The following is a 22,954-nucleotide window of genomic DNA, read 5'->3' on the forward strand; positions in this document are numbered from 1 at the left end:
GAATTCACCAGCTGCACGGTGTGTGCTCTGAAAAGGTCAGAGGTGTTTAGTGAGTTCGCAGAGCTGAGCACCCATCACTGCCGCCTCTATTGGAGTGATCTGGGCCCTCCTAAAACCGAACCCCTTGCTCCCCAGTGGTCCTCCCCACGTTCTTTCCTTCCACCTGGGGAGCTCCCTGTGGGATCTCTTGTGGGGAGGGTCTGACAACCACCCGCTCCCCACCTTTGTCTACTTTTCCTGCATCTGGACGGACAGATTGTCTGTCTCTGCCCATTGGTACTCTGCATATGCCGTTCTGCCACCTCCAGGAGGCCCTGGTGAGTGGGCCAGCAGGTGTGCATCTCATGAGCACCCCTGTTACGTGATGTATTGGTTTTTGTTGCTCCTTCAAAAGCTGCCTGTCTTGGCTTCTGAAGTTCGCACCCTGCTCTGTCGAGGCTCAATCCTCCATGAGGACACCTGCTTGCAGTTCTAGACTGGAACTGCTGGGCTTGTCCCTCGGGGTTTGAAGCTAGGTGGAAGAGCCCTCTGTCTTGGAAAATCCTGAGGTCTTGGCCAAGGCGGTTGTCAGTTTCATCTTCTGAGCCCGTGACCTAATGAGGAGGCCCTTCCTTTTGTCGGCACGTCAGAAACCTTGGTGTGACTTTGAGCCCAAGAACTAGCTTAAAAACCGCAAGACTCAAGGAACCACGCACTCCTGACTCTTCCGACTTAACTCTGCCTCAAGAATGGCTGCAGATCTTCTTTAAGTCACTCCCGACTCATGACAGAAACGGAGAGGGACAAAGAAGAGTCCATAAAGTAGGTGGACTCGTAAGGGCCCTATTCAGGGTTCACCAAATGAAATAAATGCCTCCAGCCTCCTCTCTGTCTCCCTGAGCAGCTGGCAGCCCAGTGCTGACTCCTGAGGGCAGCGCCCTCATGTAGTCTAATCCATGTGGAGATGCGGTTGATGAGCTTTCCTTCCATTGCCTCCTTGGTCCTGGGGCCTGGCCCCTTCCTTTGATTAGATGGTCACTTATTGGGGGGGCAGTGGTTCCAGTCCCTGTGAACACAAGGGACCCCAAAGTGCCTTTGCGTCCTCGCTCTTGACAAGCGTGTTGGGAAATCAGCAGTCTTCAGTGGGTTTTCTCGGCTTGTAATGTGGTCTTTTTGCTGCTGCCTGCCTGGGGCAGTCAGCATGTAGATGGCTGGCGAGGCGGCTGCGATTCACCACAGGCCTCATCCCTCCGTCTGTTGGGCAGAGCGGGAAATGTAACTCCGCAAGAAATATGAAACTGACATGGCCGATCACGGTCACTTAATGGACGTGGGGGTGGAAGATTGCCCATTCAGCTGGGAGTAACGGGTGTTTTCTTTCCTCCATCAATCTAAGCTGATGTCCTGCCTGCTTTCCCGCCCTGGCTTTCTTCCTCTGGCATCTTCCCACTGGCTTCCTGGCGGGCCCCAGTGGACACTGTTGATAGGTTCTCTTTCTCTTCAAAAAAATAAAAGCAAAAAAGAGGAGCCCAGGTGGCCTAGTGGCTTTTTGCACTGGGCTGCTGATCACAAGGTCAGCAGTTCGAACCCACCAGCCGCTCCACAGGAGAGAGGGGAACTTGCTGGCTGATGTTTTCAGCCTTGGAAACCCTCGGGACCCGTTCTGCTCTGCCCTCTTGGGTGCCGCCTGGGAGTCAGGACGGACTCAGGGAAACGGGTTTATTTGCTCTCCTTCTCTTACCAGTGGGGTCCGTGCCGCTCTCCTGCTGAATATATGTTTCGTTTGCCTTTCACATCTCAAGGCCTTATGTCTAGAGGCATGTGTGTGCGTGTGTGTGTGTGTACATATGTACATGTACGTGTACGTACTCTGGCTTCAGCGTGTTGGGATAAAAGCGTCTCAGGTTGAATAGCTGTTCCGACAGCAGCATGGGGCCGTGGGGGAGCTCTGGGTTTCGGGGACTTTGTTACCTGAACCTCAGAGCTGTGTGGGACAGGAGAGTATTCACGAATGAGGTGTCCACTTGGGAAGTCGTCACTACACACCCATCTTCCCACTTCCCGCTGGAACAGGGATTGGCAAACCATGCCAGGCGAGGCGGTAAATAATGCAGGCTCTGGGTTCCCTGCTATCGTGGGAAAGCAGCCACCGATGGCGAGTGATGGATAGGAATGATGTGTTCCAGTAATGGGCCTTGGTCTGGACTTGGCCATCAAGCTTACACCAGCTCCCAACCTGCATACCCTCCCTCATCGGTCAGCTGCTTCCCACTTAGGGAGAGTGACGGTAGGGCAACGACAAGGGTAGGCTACAGGAAAACATCGACAAGCTCACAAAATGATAGAGATTCTCTTTCACAGAGAAGGATTTATATACCAACAATTATGGCAGGCCCTTCGGAACAAACAACAAATCTTGCAAATATTTTTTCAAGAAAAGACTTTGCTATGATCTTGTTGTACTAGTCTAACCTTGACATAAAAGAAATTTGATTTATTCTTATTTTATAATTGGCCATTCTAATTGTAATTTTCATCTTTTAAAAATGGATGGGATATAGTTACTTTCTTTTCCTGAATTTTAGTTTTAACTTTCCAAGGTGAGCCCCTGCTCCAGTTTTTCAGGTAACAGTCACTATAAAAGTCTGCGCCCACTTTTGATAGGTTGCCTTTTGCTTGTGTTGGCTACACTCAGATGACGTGGGCCCCCTCTGTACTTCTGGATCCTTGTTTCTTCAGAGGTGGTTAGAACCACGTGTGCTGAAAACCCTATTGGAAATAGCCGGGGCGGGGGGAGGGGGGCGGGGAGGGTGACTTCTTCGTAAGGAAATCCCAGCATTCCAAGCAGCAGCCTTGGGGACCGAGGACCGTTTGGAGGCAGCTCTGCAGCTGTGTCTGCTCTCTTTAGGTTCCTATGATACCAGGCCTGACGGGCCACCCTCTCAGTCATCCTGTTGTTTTGACTAAGAGTTACCAACTGTCTGAGCATCTCGCCTGCATCCCAGAGACTCCTGGAAAGCCACCTAAGGAGACAGGTGACAGCAGACAGAGAGGGCGACAGGTGCAACAGCTGCCCAGAGCTCCCTCGTGCTGAGCACCTTGTGGCTGGCTGGCTGCTGGCTTTAGCAACAACAGCTTTGGCACTATGTGGCCCTCCTGCAAACAGGACAAGGGAGCCAGACGGGGCTCGTGTGACTGGCCCCAACTGCTGAGAGACTGAGCAGGGGTGCTAGGTCTGACTTTGTAAGGTCGTGAACCCTCCCCGACACTGAGTGTTTCCTAGAACCATTGTGTGGATTTCACAAGATAAAGCTTGTAAGGAGCCCCACAGGGTGTATGCAGCAAGCATACAGCAGCGGAAGCAGTGTCTGGCCACCAACGACTGGGTCAACCACACATGGAGCCCACCATAAAGAGATGTCCAGTTGGCATTCGTGCTACATTACAGCACGGCTAGCCTGGGCAACACGGTGCCAGATGAAGTCGGTATGACACCAAAGAAGGATGACAGGGTGCCCTTTATACCAAAACAGGGTGCTATAATGCTTTTCCTTTAGTAGATGCCCTGGTGGTGTAATGGACTGTGGGCCCTGAGCAGCTAACCAGCAGCTCCTTGGGAGAAAGAGGAGGCTTTCCACTCCTGTCACGATGTAAAGTCTGGGGCTTTCTACTCCTGTCACGATGTAAAGTCTGGGAAACTCAAAAGGACAGTTCTACTCTGCCCTCTAGGGTCACTCTGAGTCGGAATCGACTCAGTGGCAGTTTTTGAGTTGAGCAAGACAAGATCAGTGGTTCCCAGGGGCTGGGAGGAGGAGAGGAGGCAGGGCGGGGAGGGGGGGGATCAAACCGACGGGAAACGAGTGAAGCACAGGGCACTGGTGTGCGTTTGAGAGCAGCTGCAGGGAAACTTGATTTTCTTGTCTTTGGTTGTCACCTCTGCTGTCTTCCGCGTCTTTACCACCACGGCAAACACTCGGCGATGAGGGAGTGGGCAGGAGCTGCTGAGACAAGTAGGAGAATACCCCCTGGAGTTGGGACTCCTCGGCTCCCCACCTCCCTCTCTCCTTGCCACAGCCCCAACAAGCGAGGCCCTCCAACGTACAATGAGCACATCACCAAGCGCGTGGCCTCCAGCCCGGCGCCGCCCGAAGGCCCCAGCCACCCCCGAGAGCCAAGCACACCCCACCGCTACCGGGAGGGGCGGACAGAGCTGCGCAGGGACAAGTCCCCAGGCCGCCCCCTGGAGCGAGAGAAGTCCCCGGGCCGGATGCTCAGCACTCGGAGAGAACGGTCCCCCGGGAGGCTGTTTGAAGACAGCAGCCGGGGCCGACTGCCCGTGGGGGCCGTGAGGACCCCCCTGTCCCAGGTCAATAAGGTGAGTCGACAGCCGGAGGGTCTGAGCGGCCGTCATGGAGGTCAAATGGGACCCAGGGAGCTGAGGCCCCTCAAGGCCATAGTCAGGGAAAAGCAACTGGAGAGATTTTTATGAGGTCAGGTTAAACGTGTTTTATGTAAGAGGCGAGTGGAGAACTGTGTGTGTGTGTGTGTGTGTGTGTGTCTCCGTCTGTACAACCTCACAAGGTGATCGTTGGCTTTCACAGCCAGCCCATATCTAGCCCGTGTTAAGGCGATTGAGCAAACAGGCATGTGTCTCCCCCCTGTTTAAACACTAGTGATGGCATGCTGTGCCCACACGTGCCCATGCATGGGCGGAAACTTTCTGGAAGGCTGCACAGAAATTCGTGGAATTGTTGCCTCCAAGAACTTGGAACCTTTAAAGTTTGAAAACTACGTGCAGTCTACCTATATTGACCGAGCCACTGAGGCGGCGTGGGAGAGGGGGTTGTTGGGAAAGGGCCCTGGGGGTTTCCTGGGCAGGAGGGCTGGCGTCCAGCATCCCCACTGAAGGGAGGGACAGCCGCTCTGACCCTGGGTCGCTTCTTCCTGCCAGTGTCTCTGCCAGAAGAGAGGGGAGGGAAGCTGTCCCAGTGTGGCTTCTCATCCTCACTGCGCCAGCAGTGTGAGTGTGTGCGAGCGTGAGAGCGAGCGAGACGCCCACACACAGGATGAGTCAGGAGGGGGTTGTCGGTAGCGCACCGAGGGATCCCAGGCTCAGAGGGTTGGCCCCGGGGAGGTGGCACTGCCCTGCTGGACAGACGGCCCAGGCGCTGCTTGCTTCCTGGCCTGACTGTGCACACCGCGTTGCGCCCTTTCTGGCTTTGGACGCCCGACCCTGTCGCCATCGTGTTTGCTCCTAGGTCTGGGACCAGTCTTCAGTATAAATTCCAGCCAGAAAACCCGACTCCTCATCAGTCTACAGGAAAACACCAAACTATGGGACTCTGCTGAAGGGGACCCTGGCGCCCACCCACTGGGCCAACGGCTGCACAGCAGGGCTCAGACCCCTCTGCACGGACACCCCGTCTCCAGGAGGGGGCAGGTGGCCGAGAGGCCCTGGCAGAGCCACCACACCTCGGCGCCTCCTCCTTCTCCTCCTCCTCTGACTCCTTCCTGCAGTCATCCTCTTTGCACTTGGTCACTCTCAGAGCATTCATAACACTTTTGTACCTAGCTCGGCCTGTACACATCCATCCAAGGAAACTGACTTGGCGCCCTTGTGGCCAGGACCCTAGTGACCAGAGGCTTCAGGTCCTAGGGAGGCTGGCTTCCTCTTTTAATTTCTCTCTCTCTCTCTCTCTCTCTCTGGTTCTTTTCTCTCTCTCTTTTTTTAAGACAACAGAATTCTTAATAGATTTGACACTAGTATTTCCTGTCGTAGTCCTTTTTAGCTAGACCAGACCATCCGGTCTTTGCCACTGAGACGTGTAGTAGACGAGCCCTTCGGTTGCTAGCCTCCCCCACCCCCGCCCCGGCCGCCTGCCCGGCAGTAGGTTCATTCTGTTTGGAGTCCGTCCTCCCTGTGGCCCTGCGTCTCCCAGGGTGACATCCTAGCCAAATGTTTACTGTTCTCATTGCCTTTTATGGCCTTGATGACTTCCCCTCCCACCAGCTGAGAATGTATGGAGGTCAGCCTGCCTCAGCTCGGAGGCAGTGACTTGGGGCCAAGGGACCTCGCGGAGCTTTCCTCCCCACCCCTGGCCATCATCTCCCAGCCTGCTGCCCCCACGTCCATGTCGCTTTGGCCAGGGACGCATGCACTAGACTTGCTCTGCACCCAGTGCCCGTGGCACTCTGGGCCGGGGTGTGGCTCCGATCTGGGATGGGGTGAGCCCCCTGCCCGGGAGCCCTGCATGGTGGTTCACTGCATGTGCTGCCCCACCCACCTGGCTGCCCCCCTTGGGTTGCTCTGTCACCGCCTCGCCATCATACCACAACTCCTGCCGACGGAGCCCCTCTGCCGACTTGCCAAATTTCTGGCCACGACAAGCTGCAGTCTGTAGCACTGAACAAACACAAAACAAAACGCTCACGCCTTATGACCAGAGAAGGATTTGGGCACACCACCACCTCTTACCCACTCCCCCCTCCAACTTCCATGCTGCCCCTGCAGATGACTCTGTGTACACACAGACGCACACACACACACACACACACACACACACGACTGTGTACACACACACACGCGCGCGCACTGCGCCAGCCCAGTTCTACCCACACAAAACTGTGACTTCCTAAGTGGGCCTTTCCCTAGGACGCTGGAGAAAGGAGCCGCAGCTCAGCTGCCCCCCTCTGCCGAGGTGGGGACGCCCTCCTAGGTGCAGTGCAGCTCCCCTGGCTCCTCTGCCCTCCACAGGAGGGCAGCATTCCTGGGGTGCAAGAACCCCCCCTTGAGGTTTTACATCAGGCAAGCTAACTAGCGGCCTTACTTCTGCCTTCAGTCTCCCACAAGGCACCTCTTGCTTTGGGTTCCCCAGGACTCTTCGGCATGCCTCGACCAACCAAGGCACACCCTAAGTACACTGAAGGCTACACCGTCTCCCCCGCAGCCAGTGAACCCGGCCGCCTGTCTGGCCCACATGTCCACAGTGTGGCCGCTCCCCAGATTGCAGCCTGGCCCCAACCCCCAGCTCCTTCCTGCTCGTCTCTTAACCTAAGTGCTTTCTCATCGGAATCTCCCAAGACTCCTCCACGCTGTAGCCCCTCTGGCGAGCGCGCGTCCTGGCGTTGTATTGTTACGTGTTGCTTGGTGTCTTTGGGGTTGTACCCCATCGTCCCCTCCCTCCCCCAGGGCCGATCTGACCGAATGTTTGCTGAAGTTCTTTGTCTCTTGGTCCACAAGTCTCTGGAACGGTCCCTGAACATGGGTCTTTGAGCCTTGGCATCTCATCCAGGATCTCCGTGAGCAACGGCCTCTCAGGCCCCGAGTGTGTTCCGCGAGTCTCATCTGTGAAGCGCTTCCCGCTATAGAACTAGCTCAAAAAGTCGACTGTACATATTTACAAGAAACTTTATATTCGTAAAAAAAAAAAAGAAAAAAAAGGAAATTGAATTGGTTTCTACTTTTTTATTGTAAAAGGTGCATTTTTTCAACACTTAACTTTTAGTTCCCAGCGGTGGTAGCCCGTGGCTGGCCGTCCTCCCCGGATTGTGATGGGGAGCCCCGTGTGACCGCCAAGGTCCCAGCAGGAAATACTGTAACACGAAATTTCAGTCAAAAGCTTATTAGCATAAATACGATCTTAGGCCTCCAAAGTACAGGCTTTTTCTTCATTGCCTTTTTAAATTCAGAACAAGCAAGGGGAACACAAGGAAGGTCCTGCCCGAGGTCCGCCTTGAAAGGAATGAACTTTGTTGTCCAACAATAGCAAAATAAAACAACCAACGAAAACGTTTGCTCTAGTGCAGCGGCCTCTTCTTTTCTGGAGACCGTCAGCCGTCCATGGCCTGGGCCTCCTGTCATGGTCGGGGGCGGGGAGTACGGTATGTACTTTGTGGGGAGGCTCTTCCTCTGGGGCAGGGCTGGGAGGGTGGTCCACTGCTGTCTTTGCATCTGGAGACTGGCAATGCCGGGAAGGGGAAGGGTGGCGTTGTCTTTTTTAAAGTCACTTTACTGAGGCCTCATACAGCTCTTAGCACCATCCATCCATCCATCCATCCATCCATCCATCCATCCATCCATCCGTGTCGGGCGCATCTGTACACAGGTCGCCATCATCATTTTCAAAACATTTTCTTTCTACTTGAGCCCTTGGTATCAACTCATTTCCCCGCGTCCTCCTCCCTCCCTCAGAACCCTTGATACACCAACCACGGTCTCCCTTCAACCACTTTTCTGTAGTCCGCCTTGTCTTCAGTTGGGTCGCCACTGCCAAGGATCTATGTATGACTTGGCTGTTGAAGTCCATGTTGAAGGTCAGAACTGGAAAACCCCTTAAGTAGTTAACCGGGTTAACCGGGCCACGTTGAAAGGATTATTCAAGAGTAGATTACTGGGTTCTCCACCAGTGCAGCTAGCCAGGAGAGAGGTCACCTTACGCGTTTCTGCTCATCCGCCCTGACAGGGCCACAGGGGATTGAATAATGTGCCTTTCTTCCTGGAGGGAGGAGTTCACGTCAAAGCAGTGTAAAATGTACGTAAGTGCTTCTGCCTCTCACTCTTGGTTTTTTTTACAGGCTGCAGGGTAAATTTTCTCTAGGGGGTTCTTTTTGTTTGGTTGTTGCTTTTTCGCCTTCGTTCATTAGCGTGAAGTGGGCTTGCTCCAGACAAACGTGTTTTGGCAAGGGCCTTGCCTGGGGGGCCTGCTGTTCTGCACGTCGATTGTGACTGCCATGTGAGGTTAGCCAGCCTGGCCAGAGCCGCACCCTCAGCATCCTAGCTGATGTCCAGATGGGAACCACCATTGCAATTCTGTCACTGGGAACGGAAACCAGGCAGGAGATGAACACGTGGGAGGTTAGGGCCTCTCTCGCCTCAAGGCCATCGGGAAAACAGCCATTAAATAGCCGCCATGTCGCCGACTGTCCCGAGGATTCTTGAGGCACAGAATCACTGGAAACCCAAGTCGGCATGGCGGGTGAGGCTCCAAAGGAAGGGGCCGGTTCCCCGAAGAGCAGAAGAGCCCGAGAAACAGCCAACAGAAGACTCTACTACCCTTGTGCCAAACCAGGCCCAGCTTTCCACACCACTGTGGTTCTCCAGCTTGCTTGCTGGGGCACAGAGGCCAACCTCCTGCTTTCTGGGCTGACAACTTCATCTTCAGGAGACTAAAGGCAACGTTGGTAACTTCATGAAAACTGTAGGCTTTGGAGACCGGCCAAAAGGAAAAGGTCTGCTTAGCAGGACTGAACAGCTGGTTTGACTGCAGGCTTGGGCCTCTCAAATGGGATTTGCTCTGGAAAAACATTTCGTACAGATTTAATCTAAAGCTAAGCCTACCGCGTGGGACCAGCTGAGCTTTCACATTCCCATCTAGCAGTTCCACTGGCCTGTACCAGTGGTCTTAGATTTGTTTCCTCCTTGACTCCCCAGAGAACATTTGGTAACGTCTGGACGCATGTTTGGTCATGTTTGGTTGGTAAAACTGGGAGGAGCTTGCTCCTGGTCTCTACCCATTTAAACATCTTACAATGCACAAGGCAGCCCCTGCCCAACCAAGAGGTCCAGAGGACCCTGCCTAAGGACCCTGGTGTGTTCTGCTCCGATTTCTTGGCAGTTCAACTCTCACTTACGAATAAATCCTGGGGATTGTGCTCGACACACAGAGTTTTGCATGTAAAAAGGATCACCGGCCTAGTGCTCAAACCAGGAGCCCAGGTGGCATGCCTTGGTTTGGTCAGGATTTCGAAACGACCAGCTAGCTGTTCGGTGGGAGAAAAACGGGCTTTCTATTCCGTAAAGAGTTCCAGTCTTGGCAACTCACCAGAGTAGTGCTAGCCTGTGCTGCAGGGCTGCTGGGAGGCAGAATGAACGGACGGCCGTGAGTTTGGTTTGTTTTTGCTTGGATTTTCCTGAAGCTGGGGAGAGAGGACAGTGGAAGTACAGCCTTGGCCTCTTGGTTTTCCAGAATCTGTCCATGATTGATGCAACTCTGCCCCCGGGGGGCTTGTTAGAAGCAGGGGAGCGTGCCTCGTAAATGCCTTTTCTACATGATCCTGGTCACAGGGGACCACAGAAAGGGAGCGTCAAGCTGACCCGGGTAGCCGCCTCTGGAGCCTTCTCCTGTGGTCTCCCTTGCGTCCTCTCTCAAATGTTCCAGATGGGACCTTGTGGGGTGCCGTGAAGCCATTCCTGACTGGCGGCGACCCAGTGCGACAGAACTGCCCCACTGGGTTTCCTGACCTGGTCTTGTCTCCCACAGGGCCACTGGATGGGTTTGAACTGCCAACCTCTGGGTTAGTGGCGGAGCACTTTAGCGGTGGAGCCCAGATGGTTTCACTCAGGCAGAAAGGCAGATCAGATGGGGGAGCGGAGGGCCGAGCCCAGCACTCCAGGTTGGGGGTCCCTCTTCAAGGGTCTGCCTCACTCAGTGAGGGTCCTTAAGACCCTGTGATCCTCACATGCTTTGTTCCTAACTTACTACCCTGCCCTGAGGGCACTCCAGGGTATAGACGGCCCTAGTCCCTCCCCACCAGTGACTGTGAAGGACGCCTCAGCCCGCTGGATGGAAACGTGCTGAGTGGTCCATAGATTTGGGTTGATTGGCTGCCCAAACGCTGGTCCCAGAGGGACTTGGGGACAGAGCTCTTGGCTTAAGAGGGAAATTGAGCATAATTATGCTCACCAGGAAGGAACTGATGACCCATACATGGACGCTGGTTTCTCCTAGAATGGTCTGGCTGAGGTTGGGGTAGCCCTTTCTGCGTTTTCGGTCTTGGGCGTGGGAGCCTACGGAGACGGTGGGGACGACTTCCAGTTGTCTGCGGCCACACCCTCTTCACAGAGCGTGGGGCACCCAGACAGAGGACCGTCTAGGGCTAGTCCTCCACCTCCTGTTGTGCTGGGGAGGACCTGGCCAAGGTCAAGTAGGTAGTCAGCCACCGAACAGGGCCACCCACTGACCTCAGTTGGGACCATTCTTTAGAAAAGGCGGTGTCGGGAATGGCTGACGCCAATGTGCCAGGCCAGGTGGGTGACTGCTCTTGGAGCTCTATGGACGTGCCCCCGTCTGCACTGTGAGTGGAGCTGGGGGAGGGACAGCGTTGCCAGCGACCTTGGGGCCTTGGCTCCAGCCTTTTCCTCTCTGGCTGTCTACTCTGCACCAGGGCTTTTCCTGGGAGGAGCCTTCCCTTCAGCTCCACAGCTCCATATCTATATGTAAATTTTTAGAAGGAAGACTCTTACCTTCATTCAAAAGCAATTTGAGTTAACTTTTAACCGAGTCACCCGCCTGGACCCACAAAGGGAATTCCAATGAAAAGCAAGCACTGGTTGTGCCCTCGGTCACCCCAGTCTACGTGTGGGCAGGGCAGGCTTTCCCTTTCTATGTCGGCGACGGGCCTTCAGAATTCCCCGTGTTCCACTTCCGTCTTTCCATAAATGTTTTGAAGCCTCCCTCCCCTTCAGCTCTTTGAGTAGAAGGTGCCACATGGTTTTGTGAGCAGTCTTCCCAGTGGACTTGTGGGATGCTTCTGGAAGAGGAGGGTATGCTTTAACTCAGCATTCTCAACCTGTGGGTCACGACCCCTTTTGGGGGGTCAAACGACCCTTCCACAGGGGTCACCTGATTCATAACTGTAGCAAAGTAGCAGTTTTGAAGTAGCAGCAAAAATAACTTTATTTGGAGGGTCACCACCACATGAACTGCAGTAAAGGGCCTCAGCATTATGAAGGTGGAGAACCACTGCTCCAAGTGTACCAGGCTGTGCCAGAGTGGGCAAGGCATAGTTTAGGCCCACAGGTATCAGTGGCCCCTGGGCAGTAAGGGGTCTCTGATTCCTGCCTGTCAGGAGAGCTCATTGATTGGCTGGACTCTTTTTCCAGCTGCTTCCTGTCAGTACACCCTCCGGCCCAGCCGCGGCTCCCTTCTGAGCTGGTTCAAGTTGGGAAAGTTCTGGGACATGTCATGCAGGTAGGTGGTCGCTGGGCTTACAACTCTCACAGGCTTGTTTCTGGGACTGGAGGGAATCCCTTTTGAGGTGTGGGGCTTAGCTACACGAGGGTGCTTCAGAAGTGCTTTGTGGACAGCAAAGTGCAACAAGACCATGGGATTTCCCCACCCAGGTTTTGAAAACCCCTTAAGGTGTGATCTGGTTTGGGAAGCAGCATGGTCAGTTTCCTTTGTGATCTGACTGTTGGGGCAGCCCTGGGCCAGGCAGCAGTGTCCCGTGTGAGGTCCCCATAAGCCACAGGCTGACTTGACAGGAGCCAACCAGTCCCTCTCTAAGATCGTGGTTCCCCGTCACTTGGGTTTCAGGCTGGGCTAGGCCAGCATCCATCCTGGAGTGCTTCCCAGGCCACTCCAGTCCTCTTCTGCCATACTTGTGGTGTGTCCTTGGGCCCTGGAAGGAAAGGCTTAAAGGGACAACAGGACATGGTCTAGCTGAGAACACAGCTTTGAAACCAGCCAAGCCAAGGGTGGTTAAATAGTTAGGGGCAAGAAAGGCAAAGCCTATGGCCTGGGGAGAAGAGTCTTCTCACCCACTTGCTCAGGGCGGTGAGCAAATGCTTCGATTCACAGCTTCCCAGCAGCAAGCACTACACGCAATGAGCGTCAGGGGAGGGCCAGCCCCCACCAGACTGAGTAAAACTGGCCTCCAACACAGGATCGACTCTTAAGTTTTATTGAAACAAGGTGACAGTCATTTCGTGCTTTGAAAACAAGAAAGGGAGCAGGGAATTCAGGTTCACCAAATAAACACTGGACACCCGGGCCCCTGTCCCACCCCTCACCCTCTGCGGGCAGCTCTTGGGAAACTGCGTTGAGGGAAGAAGAACCCGGCCCTCCATCTGCTTTCGGATCTCGTCAACCTTCTCCCTCGGGCAGAGAGGTGATGGGCCAGGTGGCCTGGGCTGCCCTCTGAAACAGGTGGGAGCCTCTCCATCTCCATGGTTTGGTTTTCACAGTAATAGCCGTGCCTCACAGTGACTCGAACTGAAGCTGGGCGGCCTCCCTGCCCCAGCAGCCGGGCCTGGGGGTGGCTCAGCTGGCTGCAGAAAGCGGCAGTGGTTCCGGTGTCTGTCTGGAGGCCGGATTATTGCTGAGCACATGTCACATGATCCGTGTCTCAGGTGTGGTGATGGAACCGTGGCCGGAAGGCCTTACAGTAGACCACCTCTGGGATATAAAAGGTTCTTAGTGCACCAAAGTATAAGAAATACGTGGAAACTTCATCTGGAAATCAGACAGGTTCTAATCGCTATAGAAACGTCCCCTCCCTGCCACAGAATGGGAGAGAACCTATTGCTTTGATTACAGTGGAGGACAGGCCAGGCCAACCGTGCACGTGGTGTTAGCGCCGCCGCCAGGTCCCGACCGGGGCAAGACTGGGAAGATGCACACAGTCAAGGAATTCTGTGTGGCCTCGGTGCCCTGCCTGTCCGATCCTTTCAGGGCTGGCTGTTGGTCCTGGCTTGAGAACGCCCTCTGTGACCAGGTAGGCAATGGAGACTGAGTGGCACCTGCCCCCTCGCAGGGCCCTGCGGTGGCTGCAGCTCACCTGGGCGGGGCTTGAAGCCTCGGGTGAGGACCGTTGCAGAGACGGTGCTCCCGGAGCTGCTCGAGCCTGAAGCAGACCTTCGAGTAGAGCTCGGGCCGGCATGAGAGATGTCCCACCGAGTGTGAAATGAGCGATGCATGGTCCATTCCCGCTCGCGTGAAGCATGCACGCGGAGCCCGGTGGCCCGGGCTGCCCCCTGCGGCCGACCCCTCCCAGCTGCTCATATGGGCTTGTAGAGCAAGGTGGTGACGTACTTCTTCTTGTAGCGGTGAGTTGCGCTCAGCACCATCACGCCGTCCTACGGAAGAGGGGGAACACAACGGCTGCTCAAACCTCCCCCTGCCTGAGGATCCAGACACAGCGGGCATGTGGCGCCAGGGCACCTCAGACCCCGCCAGAGAGACAGCTCTGCTGCCAAGAAATGGCTCGTTACCTTGATGGAGAGAGCATACAGGTGGTTCAACATGACGTGATTGGGCTCCGGGAGCAGGGCTGGATCACACTGTGGGCACACAGGCAGGTGTGAGCACCGTGAGTCGCCACAGCCCCAAGAGTACCACCCTCCCTAAACTGCAGACTCGTCCCTGTCTGGTGCGATCCTGCAGTCTGGGCTGTGACTCTGTCGTTGGTGGGCCGGGGTGGCACTCGGAGCACTTCTGGTGAGAGGGCGGAAGACCAACTCTTCCCCCGGGCCTCACAAGGACCGAGGAATGGTCCTCTGGGCTCAGGGTAGCCAAGTGAAGAGCCAGCGGAATTAACCAGCCCCCCAGTGATGCAGAGTATGGATCTGAGCAGCTGGCCCTGAGGACCATACCACCTCATTAAGAAAAGAGAGTAGCCCATGTGTTTGCTGGGCAAGGCCAGGTGTGGTGGCATCCGGTGACTCACCGAGATCCCCGTGTCCTTGTTCAGGATGACCTGCAGCAGGTGGGGCGGGAGGATGGGGGGCGCCTTAAAGCGCTCCTCTGGCTTGCAGACGTAGGGCTCCTGGTGGTAGGGCCCAGGCGGGGAACTGGACAGCTCTGTAGATGACAAGACACTGACTTTGACAAGTGGGACCTGCAGGATCACACTGGGCGATCATCTAGCTTTCTTGTGTCAGGGCCCGCAGTCTCTGTGGGACACGCAGGTCCCCAGTGTGCTCCAGCAAGAGTATACTCCGAGGCCCTGGCGGGAAACAGGAGTGCAGACTTGACTAACCATGAGGCTGGTGACCATCGCCCGAGCCTCGCAGGGAGGCTGGCAGATGGGGAAGGGGAGGGCTGCGGGTTCTCGGGAGCCTTCCAGTGAGGACTGCGGGGGAATGCCCGAATTGGAGCTATCAGTCACACCAGCACAGAGGACAGAACAGCCTGTACATATCCAACCAGGGAAGAAACAGGTTCTCCCAGGTGCTGGCATGTCCTGTAAGCCCATTTCTGAGGCCGCTCAGAAGCCACGGCACCCTGGCTCCTTAGACTCCCAATCCCTCAGTTACACAGACAGACCATGCCCCACCTACTGCAGTCGGGGTGGCTCCGACTCACAGAGCACAGCTGCCCCGGGGGTGGGGGTGGTGGTGCCCAAGGCTTTAAATAAGCAGTTCTCAACCTGGGGGTCGCGACCACGTTGAACGACCCTTTCACAAGGGTCGCCCGATTCATCACAGTAGCGAAGTGACAGTGATGAAGTAGCAATGAACATAATGTTATAGTTGGGGGGTCCCCACCCCACGAGGTGCTGTATGAAAGAGTCATGGTCTTAGGAAGGTGGAGAAGCACTGCTCTACATCACCGTGCGAGCAAACAGCCACGTCCTTCTCCTGTGGGGCAGCCGGTTGGCTCCAAGTGCCAGCTTTGGGTTAGCAGCCAAGAGATGAGCCACTGCACAGCTGCTGCGCCTTCAGAAAACAGCGCCACGACCCACGTGGGCTCCGACTCACAGCAACCCGTGTGAGTGCCTCTGAGCGACGGCCTCCTCCACCCCGAGGATCAGCTGGGGGGTTCAAACCACCAGCCTTTGGTTCGCCACCCACACTCGGCCAACAGGGCTTCTGAGGCGCTCCTAACGCTGCTGACTCACCGGGCTAGAAAGAGCTCACGGGTGACGTGTGGCAGCGGGAAGAGACTGGGCTGTTACCCAGAAACCGTCGGCTCTGGCCGTCGGGAGCAGTGTGGCGGCCGGGCACTGGCAGTCCCCTGCACGCGCTGTGTGGAGCTCAGCCGGCCACCCCTCAGGAAAGCACCAGTGTGGAAAACTGGAGCCACTACGAGTCACCTCCCTGAGAGCGGGAGGTGTCGGTACAGCCTGAAGCAAGTTTGTCACCCGGTGACCTGGGGAGCAGACTCTCACTAAAAGCTTTGGTGCCTGCCCTTCCGTGGCATCTATGAGCAAAGAAGGGGCGTTTTCCCCGTGACCTGAAAATGAAAGGATTTCTCCCCGAGAGTCACACAGGAGAAAGCGTCCTTCCTGCTTCTCATCCGCCTGACCCGCCAGCCCCACCGAGCCTGGGGCTGACCACCCACCACGGCCATTTCACAGTGATAAGAGCGGGATCCCAATGGCCACGCCTCTAGCCCCAGGAAATCGAGGTGCCCCTGGTTTCTAGGAAAAGCTGAAGCCCCACGAGAAGGGGGCATGTGGTCAGTTTGCCACTTCCAGTGACCTCACCCATTCCCCCCGTAAGTACCTGCTTCCAGGTAGCTCATTCACGTGGCGTTTGGATGCCAATCAATTTAGTGGGCTCTGGGTGAGGGAGAAAGTTGAAGGCAGACGAGCCTGAATGGGCAGGCGGTTGGGAGGGGAGCTGTGTGCTGCAGAGCATTTCTTGTGGGGTGCTGCTCTGACAGGATCCTGACAAGGCGCTAATGCAGAGCCCAGCCACCGCCAGGGCCACCAGTGTCTGCTGATCACTGGCCTGGCAGGAAGCGAGCTGGCAGGCCTCTCGGGGCTGGCCCACCCAATCTGACCCAACAGGGTTCCTGGGGCCTTGCAGTCTGAGATTATACATGGGCCTAGTCCCACAGCATACTTTCTGGGGCCAAGCTGAGCTCCAGGGTCGTGACCTAGAGCACCCCTTTGGGGCAATGGGCAGACCTGACAGCAGTGGGGTGGGGATTTGTTTTGCAGCTTTTCAGGGAGCGACAAATGGGGGCCTCCCAGGGCCACTGTAGGGCGATAGCAACCCGTGCATGTGCAGGGGGGCCCAGCTGCTGTGCACCCTCGGGGGTAGGGGCTCCTACCAGACATGTCGGAGCACTTCTGGGAGTCTACCATCAGCGCGTCAAACACTTCAAAGTCCGTTTTCCTCACTTGAATGATGTTGTTCACTGTGCCAAGCTGGCTGGTGACGATCGGCTGGGAGGAAAGAAGCCTTGTCGGGGAAGCTCTCCAGAGCGACCCTGTCCTGGGCTAGACGCCCGGCCGGACCACATATTCACTCAGCCGCTAGCCACCCTGCTCATCTCTGTCAAGTGCCAGATAGGCCTACCCTGTCCCCCCTGCCATTCTAGCCACACTGAGGCACCCCAACATGCAGGGCAAAGGGAGCTGGCAGCACGCTAAGGGCAGGGTAGGGAATAGTACCTCGGAAGGGTCGTGTGTCCACTGGCCGTCCACAAAGAACTTATACTGATGCTCCCCTTCGGGCAGATCCAGGATGGCAACAAAGTTGTTGTGGCTGTGAGGACAAAGGACGCAGGGGCAAGGGCTGCCCTGAGCTGGCTGGCAAAACCGGTGAGGACGCGAACAGAACAAGAAGCTTCCAGGAAAGCCAAGGGGGCAGGGGCAGCAGAACAAACACTGCCCTGCCTGCAGACGGCAAAAGCCAGTGGTGGACATCTGGCAGCGTGGACTAGGGGAACTAGCCAGGCGAGGCTTTCCGGTAGTGCCCTTTGCTCCGGTGCCAGGAAGCCATGCCCCTGATGCTGCAAGGTCAAGCTTGCCCTGCAGGCCAGGAAAGGACAATGCAAGATAAACACGCTGTCACTCTGTCACTGAGCCCTGGGCAGGAGAGGGGAATCCACTGAAGAGAATTAGCAGTTGCTGTCTGCACACTTGCAGGAGGACCTCACCAAGACCCGGCTACTCTGACCTGAACGACCGGCAACTCTGCCCTTCTGCCAGTGTTCCTGCTGGAAAAAGCAGGCTGCCTGCTAGCAGCAGTCACACCTGGCTGGCAGGCTCCGATTCCTCCACCAGTGACAACGAGGCACCGAGCCCAAGCTCGGGCCTCTGAGAGAGTGGTACTCCACCCCTGCTGAGGACAATCCCCCGTAACCTGTGCCTGGCAAACCACCCCGACAGACAGGGTCAAAGCAAGAGAGGCCTCAGGGATGGTCCGACAGTCCCTTCTTGCAAATGGCCAGGGCCTTGGACAGGTTCGCCTGGCCAACATGGCCTCCAGCCCAGGTCGCTGAGACCCCAAGCCCAGCACTCCCTCCATTGCCCTGGGAAAAGCCATCTCTCTTCCTCAGGAAGTCCCACTTGGACAAACACACAAGGGGGCTTGGAAAAGCGAGTGGGATGAAGGCAATGGGCCTCTCCCCATGGACTTTCTGAGGTCCCTGTCACTGTCCGAGTACGTGATGTGAAGCATGCCCAGGAAACAAGAACACTTGACAGAGACCTGTTCTCCTTAGCAACTGGAGATGGCTTGTGTGTGGGATGTGCACCCTGGGAACGATGAACCATGACGCCTTGCCCTTCCCAGTCGCCAGCTGAGAGCTGTCCGGAAGCCACTATGGGTTAGACCATATCCTGAATCCCCCCAGAGCTTTACCTTCTCGTGAGGGGAAGTTTACTCCAGTTGTTGAAGGACCCAGACAAGTAAACTTCCTTTCCACCCCCCGTCCACCGGAACACAGTCGGCCGGGCCTGGGCAGGGGCTGCGTCATTCACTTCCAGGTCATGCTGCCAGGCCAGAAATTCCTCCTTCTCTGGAGCCTGGAAGCAGAGCGGTATACTTAAGAGACAGGAAGCCAACTAGAGACAGGGAGTGCCCCTAAGTGGTGAGATTTCATTTGACAAACACAGCTAGGCTCCTAAGTCCATCTCCAGGCTCCCTAATCGCCTACCTGTGTGTTTCCTGGCCTGCACAATGGGCACAAGGAAACCGATGTTTCCTGAAAGTTATGGAAGAATCAGGCCGTCAGCACATGGAATATGCTCTGCAAAGTAACTAGAAGAAGCCTGGACCAGCAATGTCAATGTCACTCTTCCCTTATTAATAAAGCATGATTTGAAGGTCCCGGATACTAGTTAGGGACAATTCCAGAGCTGTCAACGTGAAATAGGCAAGAATTGTGGGGAAGAGGAGGAAAAGGCCACGAACAAGCATTCAGCGATCACTCCAGGTTACAAGGGAGAAACGGTGACTACGACTAAGGCTGACCCTCAAAGCCATCGCAAGCATTAACCTAGAGTGCGCTCAGGGCCAAACAGCTGCGCTGTTCCAGACTCCGAGAGAAAAGAACACACCCCACTGGGTTGGGGAAGAAACAGATGTGGTTTGGGATTGCTCCCATGTTTTCCTAGTCGGAAGCCAAAAGCGCAGGCATCCTGGGACAGCAGCACGACACATCGCTCTTTAGTTTAATTCCCCACCACTCCGCTGTTCCACTGCACAACTGAGTTCAGTGCCCGTGGCCTACGGGCAAGGTTCAGGTTACAGTCTGCTGTACCCTGGGCCACTCCGTGAAGCCCACAGGGTGAGAACGGGTCTGCTCTAAACGCAAACCCAGGCATACCAAGGATTTGTGTGGTGTCTTAAAAAAAAAAAAAGGCCTTCTCAGGGGTCACAATTCTTTCTGGGGAGAAGGGATGTCAAGTTACAGGTGACCTATGATTCCAAAGTTCCCCTGGCGCAGTTTTGCAGGAGGGCAACCAATTCAGAAGGCCGGCTCAGATCAGAGGATGGAGGTCAGGCTAAAGCCACCACAGGCTCTTCCCTAGAGACTACAAGTGGAGTTCCTGGTAAAGGGGGAGGGCGGGAGGCAGCCACCAGGCCATCCAGCTTGGGGTGGAAGAAAACATGAAATGAGCTGGTGGGCCATTAGCCTAGAGGGCAGTGAGGGACCCTTTGCAGCTGGCTACCAAGTGGGATGTGTTGGGTGGGTCATTTTTGTGTTGGGCTGCTAACTGCAAGATCAGCAGTTTGAAACCACTAGCCGCACCTTGGGAGAAAGATGAGACTTTCTCCTACCGTAAAAAAAAAAAAGCTAGTCTTGGAAATCCACAGGGGGCAGTTCTACCCTGTCCTCCAGAGTCACTGTCAGTCCGAATTGACTTGATGGCAGTTGAGTTTGGTTTTCAATCTACTAGGCTGCATTGTCCCGGAGGAATTACCTTCTCTGGGGATGTGGTTTTTAGGTTAAACAATACACACATCTGCTGCCAGCATCACTAAGTGTCCTTGGACCGAGCCCTGTGGCTAGAAGCAGACAAGCTGGGTGGTTAGCTGGATCATGAGTTCTTGATGAATTAAAGCCAGCTGCCAACAGGGAGTCCAGTTCGGGGCTGCACAAATCGGTTTGCTCTGGCTTGTTTGATCTCTTTGGTCTTATTTACACAACAGGGGAGGGCAGCTGAGCACTGGCTGTCACTTCACTCACCCACTGACCTCCACGATTCCAGCCCCTTTCCTGTGCTTGCTCTCAATCCTGAGGATGAACAGAATGTTCCGGGGATGAAAGCAAACGGCAGTGAGGGGTGAGGAGGCCTCCTAAATGTACCAACAACCTGTCACACTTTTTTACAAAAGCGACAGCTTGTGGCAAGAGGAGGAGCGGATTTTTCACAGCGGTGAAAATTAATTATGCCGAAGACGGGGAAAAAAAAAATAAAGCAAGGGCTGGGACTCAATTACGGTCACCTCCAGCTCTCTTAATTAAGCGTGGGAAACCCTGTCCCAGAGCTGCTTTCTCCTTAATGAAGTTAAGGGAGCTGAGTTCCTCCTCCCTGGGGTAACTTTCTCCGATCAGTAATTAGACACAGGCTCCTGGGCCGCCAATGGGGCCGCTGGACTTCGAAGGTGACAAGTGTTGGAGAGTTTAAGAGGGGAGGGTGGGAGAATCCACTGGAGAGGGTCATCCCTCCTCTCAAGGGGAAGCAGATCTGTGTCCCGTACCACCCCCGCCCCCGTCCAGCACCTTGATTTCCTCGGAGTGGAAGAGGTCGGCGTCCTCGGGACTGTCCATCAGGATCTTGGGCCTGTCTCCGTCCTTGGCACCCCCCGAGCTGTCCCTCCGGGGCGTCTTATGGCCACCCTGCCGCTCCAACGCGGCGCGCTCGCTGCTCGTGTTGCCCATGGCGGGATCTGCAGGGACACTGAGGAAGCCGGGCGGGGCCTCACCTCAGAGAAAGGGGACTCCCGAAACCGGAGTGTCACAAGAACCCTTGGGAAGGGGCTCAGAGGCTCGCTGTATCGCACCCCTTCAGCCAGGGGCCGGGACCGGAAGCGGGCGAGAATCCGCGCAGGCAGGCTGGTGAAGTCTCCCGGGTGCTTTACCTGCTCCAGCAGAGGGCGGCGCGAACCCGAGAAGCGCGAAGCGAACCCAACACTTCCCAACAATTCCCCACCCCTAACAACTTCCGCTTCCGGCGCCTGCGCGGATCCGCCCGGCCCAGGGGGCGGGGCATGGAGGAGGGCCGAGGATGCGCGGAGCTGACCTCACCTCACTTCCGCTTCCGGGGCGGGAAGATCGGGCAAAGGCGCCCTGAGCGCGCAGTCGCAGTCGACCGCGCAGGTCCCACCTCAGGACGGCGCTGTTGACGGCCGACAGGGGGCGCACCAGGGATCGGGCCGCTCTCGGCGCGCTGGGGTGAGTGTTGCCGGAGGCTGTCTTTCCCGCCGCTCGTCCGCACTGACTCTGAAGCGAACTGTGGAACGCACCGCTGTTCTGAGGTTCTTTTTTTAAAAAAACATTTTATTAGGGGCTTATACAACTCTTATCACAATCCATACATACTGAGGAGGTTCTTGTAAGCATTTGTGTACTAGAATCACCCGGGGTCCATCAAGCCGGTTTCCACACTTGGTAATCCTGTACGTCAGAGGAGAACGGCCCCGTAGTTTTCCCAGACTGAAAACTTTGTGGTAGGGCACCAAACCAAACCAAACCAAACCCTGCACTGAGTCGATGCTGACTCCTAGCAACCCCATAGGACAGGGAAGAACTGCCATGTGAGTTTCCAAGGTCGTAACTTTTTTCTAATTTATTTTTTTAGAAAGCCTCGTTTTTCTCCTTTGGAGAGTCTGGCAGTTTCAAACTGCTGACCCTGTTAGCAGCCCAGGGCGTAACCGCCACAGCGCCTACGATTCAGCAGGTTTGGAGTGGGGCCTGCATTTTAAGACACACTCCAGGGGTTTCTGTCCGTGGTAGTCTTGCAGGTGTTTTTAGATGTGGTTCTCTGGATCTCTGGAAAGTTCGCAGGCTTGCTTTGTTTAATGGCTTAGGGGTTGTCCAAAAAAAAAAAAATGCTTTCCGTTTGCTGTTCCTCACCAGGCATTTTATCCACTGAGCAGACATTTCTTTCGTACCTACACAGTAGCTGTCACTGTGCATAGGAAATGGGGGCACAGATGACTAACATGGGGTTCCCCGGAGGGGAATTTGGCAGTAGCTACCCAAACATAAAACTCACCTTGCTTTTGACTTACCATTTTACTTATAGGAAGCAACTACAGAAAACATCTTTGGAAATGATGTGCTAACACCAATTCATTTGTCACGTCATTCCACACCCACACACACACACCCCATGCACACATTTTCATGTCTCTGAAATTGGGTGCATCTTCAGGTGAATGGAATTTTAGATTGCACGAAAGATGGCAATGAAAAACTAAAACAGCCTAAAGGCTTCGCAGTAGGGGAATGGTTAAATGAATCAAATACATTTTTTTTTACAGTTAACTAAGTAACTGATAACAATGGAGAGAAACTTGGAGGGTAACTATGGAAAGATGCTGATGACATTACACGCTACAAAGACAAGAGAATGAGCTTTGAAGTCATAGAGTGCCTGCGTTTAAATCCTGGCTGTACTCTTTAGTAATTGTGAGGCCATTTTTGTGAAATGGGGACTAAAATCAATGCCCATCGACTGTCCCAGAGCTCAGTACTATTGAGTCTACTCATGAATATTGAGTCTACTCATAAATATTGAGTCTACTCATGAATATGCACTCATCCTCACTGCCATCCAGTCACTTCGGACTCATGGTAACCCTGTAGGATAGGGCAGCGTTTCCCTTGAAGGTTTCTGAGACTGCATCTTTATTGGTGTAGAAAGCCTTGTCTCTCTCCTGCAGAGTAGCTCGTAATTTCAAACCATTGATCTTGTGATTAGCAGCCCATTGTGTAACACACGAACCCAGCAGGGTTCCTAGCAGTTAATAGTGGACAGCCTCAATGTATTCCGTTTACTTAGAAATGTT

General features: G+C 55.0%; 2 protein-coding genes across 7 annotated transcripts in view; one reads left to right on the top strand and one right to left on the bottom strand.

The window, feature by feature from the left end:
• CIT (citron rho-interacting serine/threonine kinase) overlaps positions 1-7,757 on the top strand; it is a 196,271-nt gene extending 188,514 nt beyond the window's left edge. For all 6 annotated transcript variants that reach the window (XM_075533368.1, XM_075533372.1, XM_075533371.1 and 3 more), the window contains 2 exons: positions 4,054-4,354; positions 5,238-7,757. In XM_075533368.1, the coding sequence (XP_075389483.1) occupies positions 4,054-4,354; positions 5,238-5,261 (325 nt within the window). In that variant the 3' untranslated portion in view covers positions 5,262-7,757. The remainder of the gene's footprint in view (positions 1-4,053; positions 4,355-5,237) is intronic.
• Positions 7,758-12,647: 4,890 nt separating this feature from the next.
• Positions 12,648-21,101, bottom strand: PRKAB1 (protein kinase AMP-activated non-catalytic subunit beta 1). The gene is made up of 7 exons (XM_075533375.1): positions 20,664-21,101; positions 18,296-18,459; positions 17,101-17,194; positions 16,758-16,872; positions 14,425-14,558; positions 13,970-14,038; positions 12,648-13,834 (listed from the first exon to the last, which is right to left on the bottom strand). Exons 1-7 carry the CDS (start codon positions 20,820-20,822, stop codon positions 13,757-13,759), a joined length of 813 nt encoding a protein of 270 aa, XP_075389490.1. The 5' UTR covers positions 20,823-21,101; the 3' UTR covers positions 12,648-13,756.
• Between the last annotated feature and the right edge of the window lie 1,853 nt (positions 21,102-22,954).

The sequence above is a fragment of the Tenrec ecaudatus genome, chromosome 16 (genome assembly GCF_050624435.1).
Source record: "Tenrec ecaudatus isolate mTenEca1 chromosome 16, mTenEca1.hap1, whole genome shotgun sequence".
Classification (NCBI taxonomy): domain Eukaryota; kingdom Metazoa; phylum Chordata; class Mammalia; order Afrosoricida; family Tenrecidae; genus Tenrec; species Tenrec ecaudatus.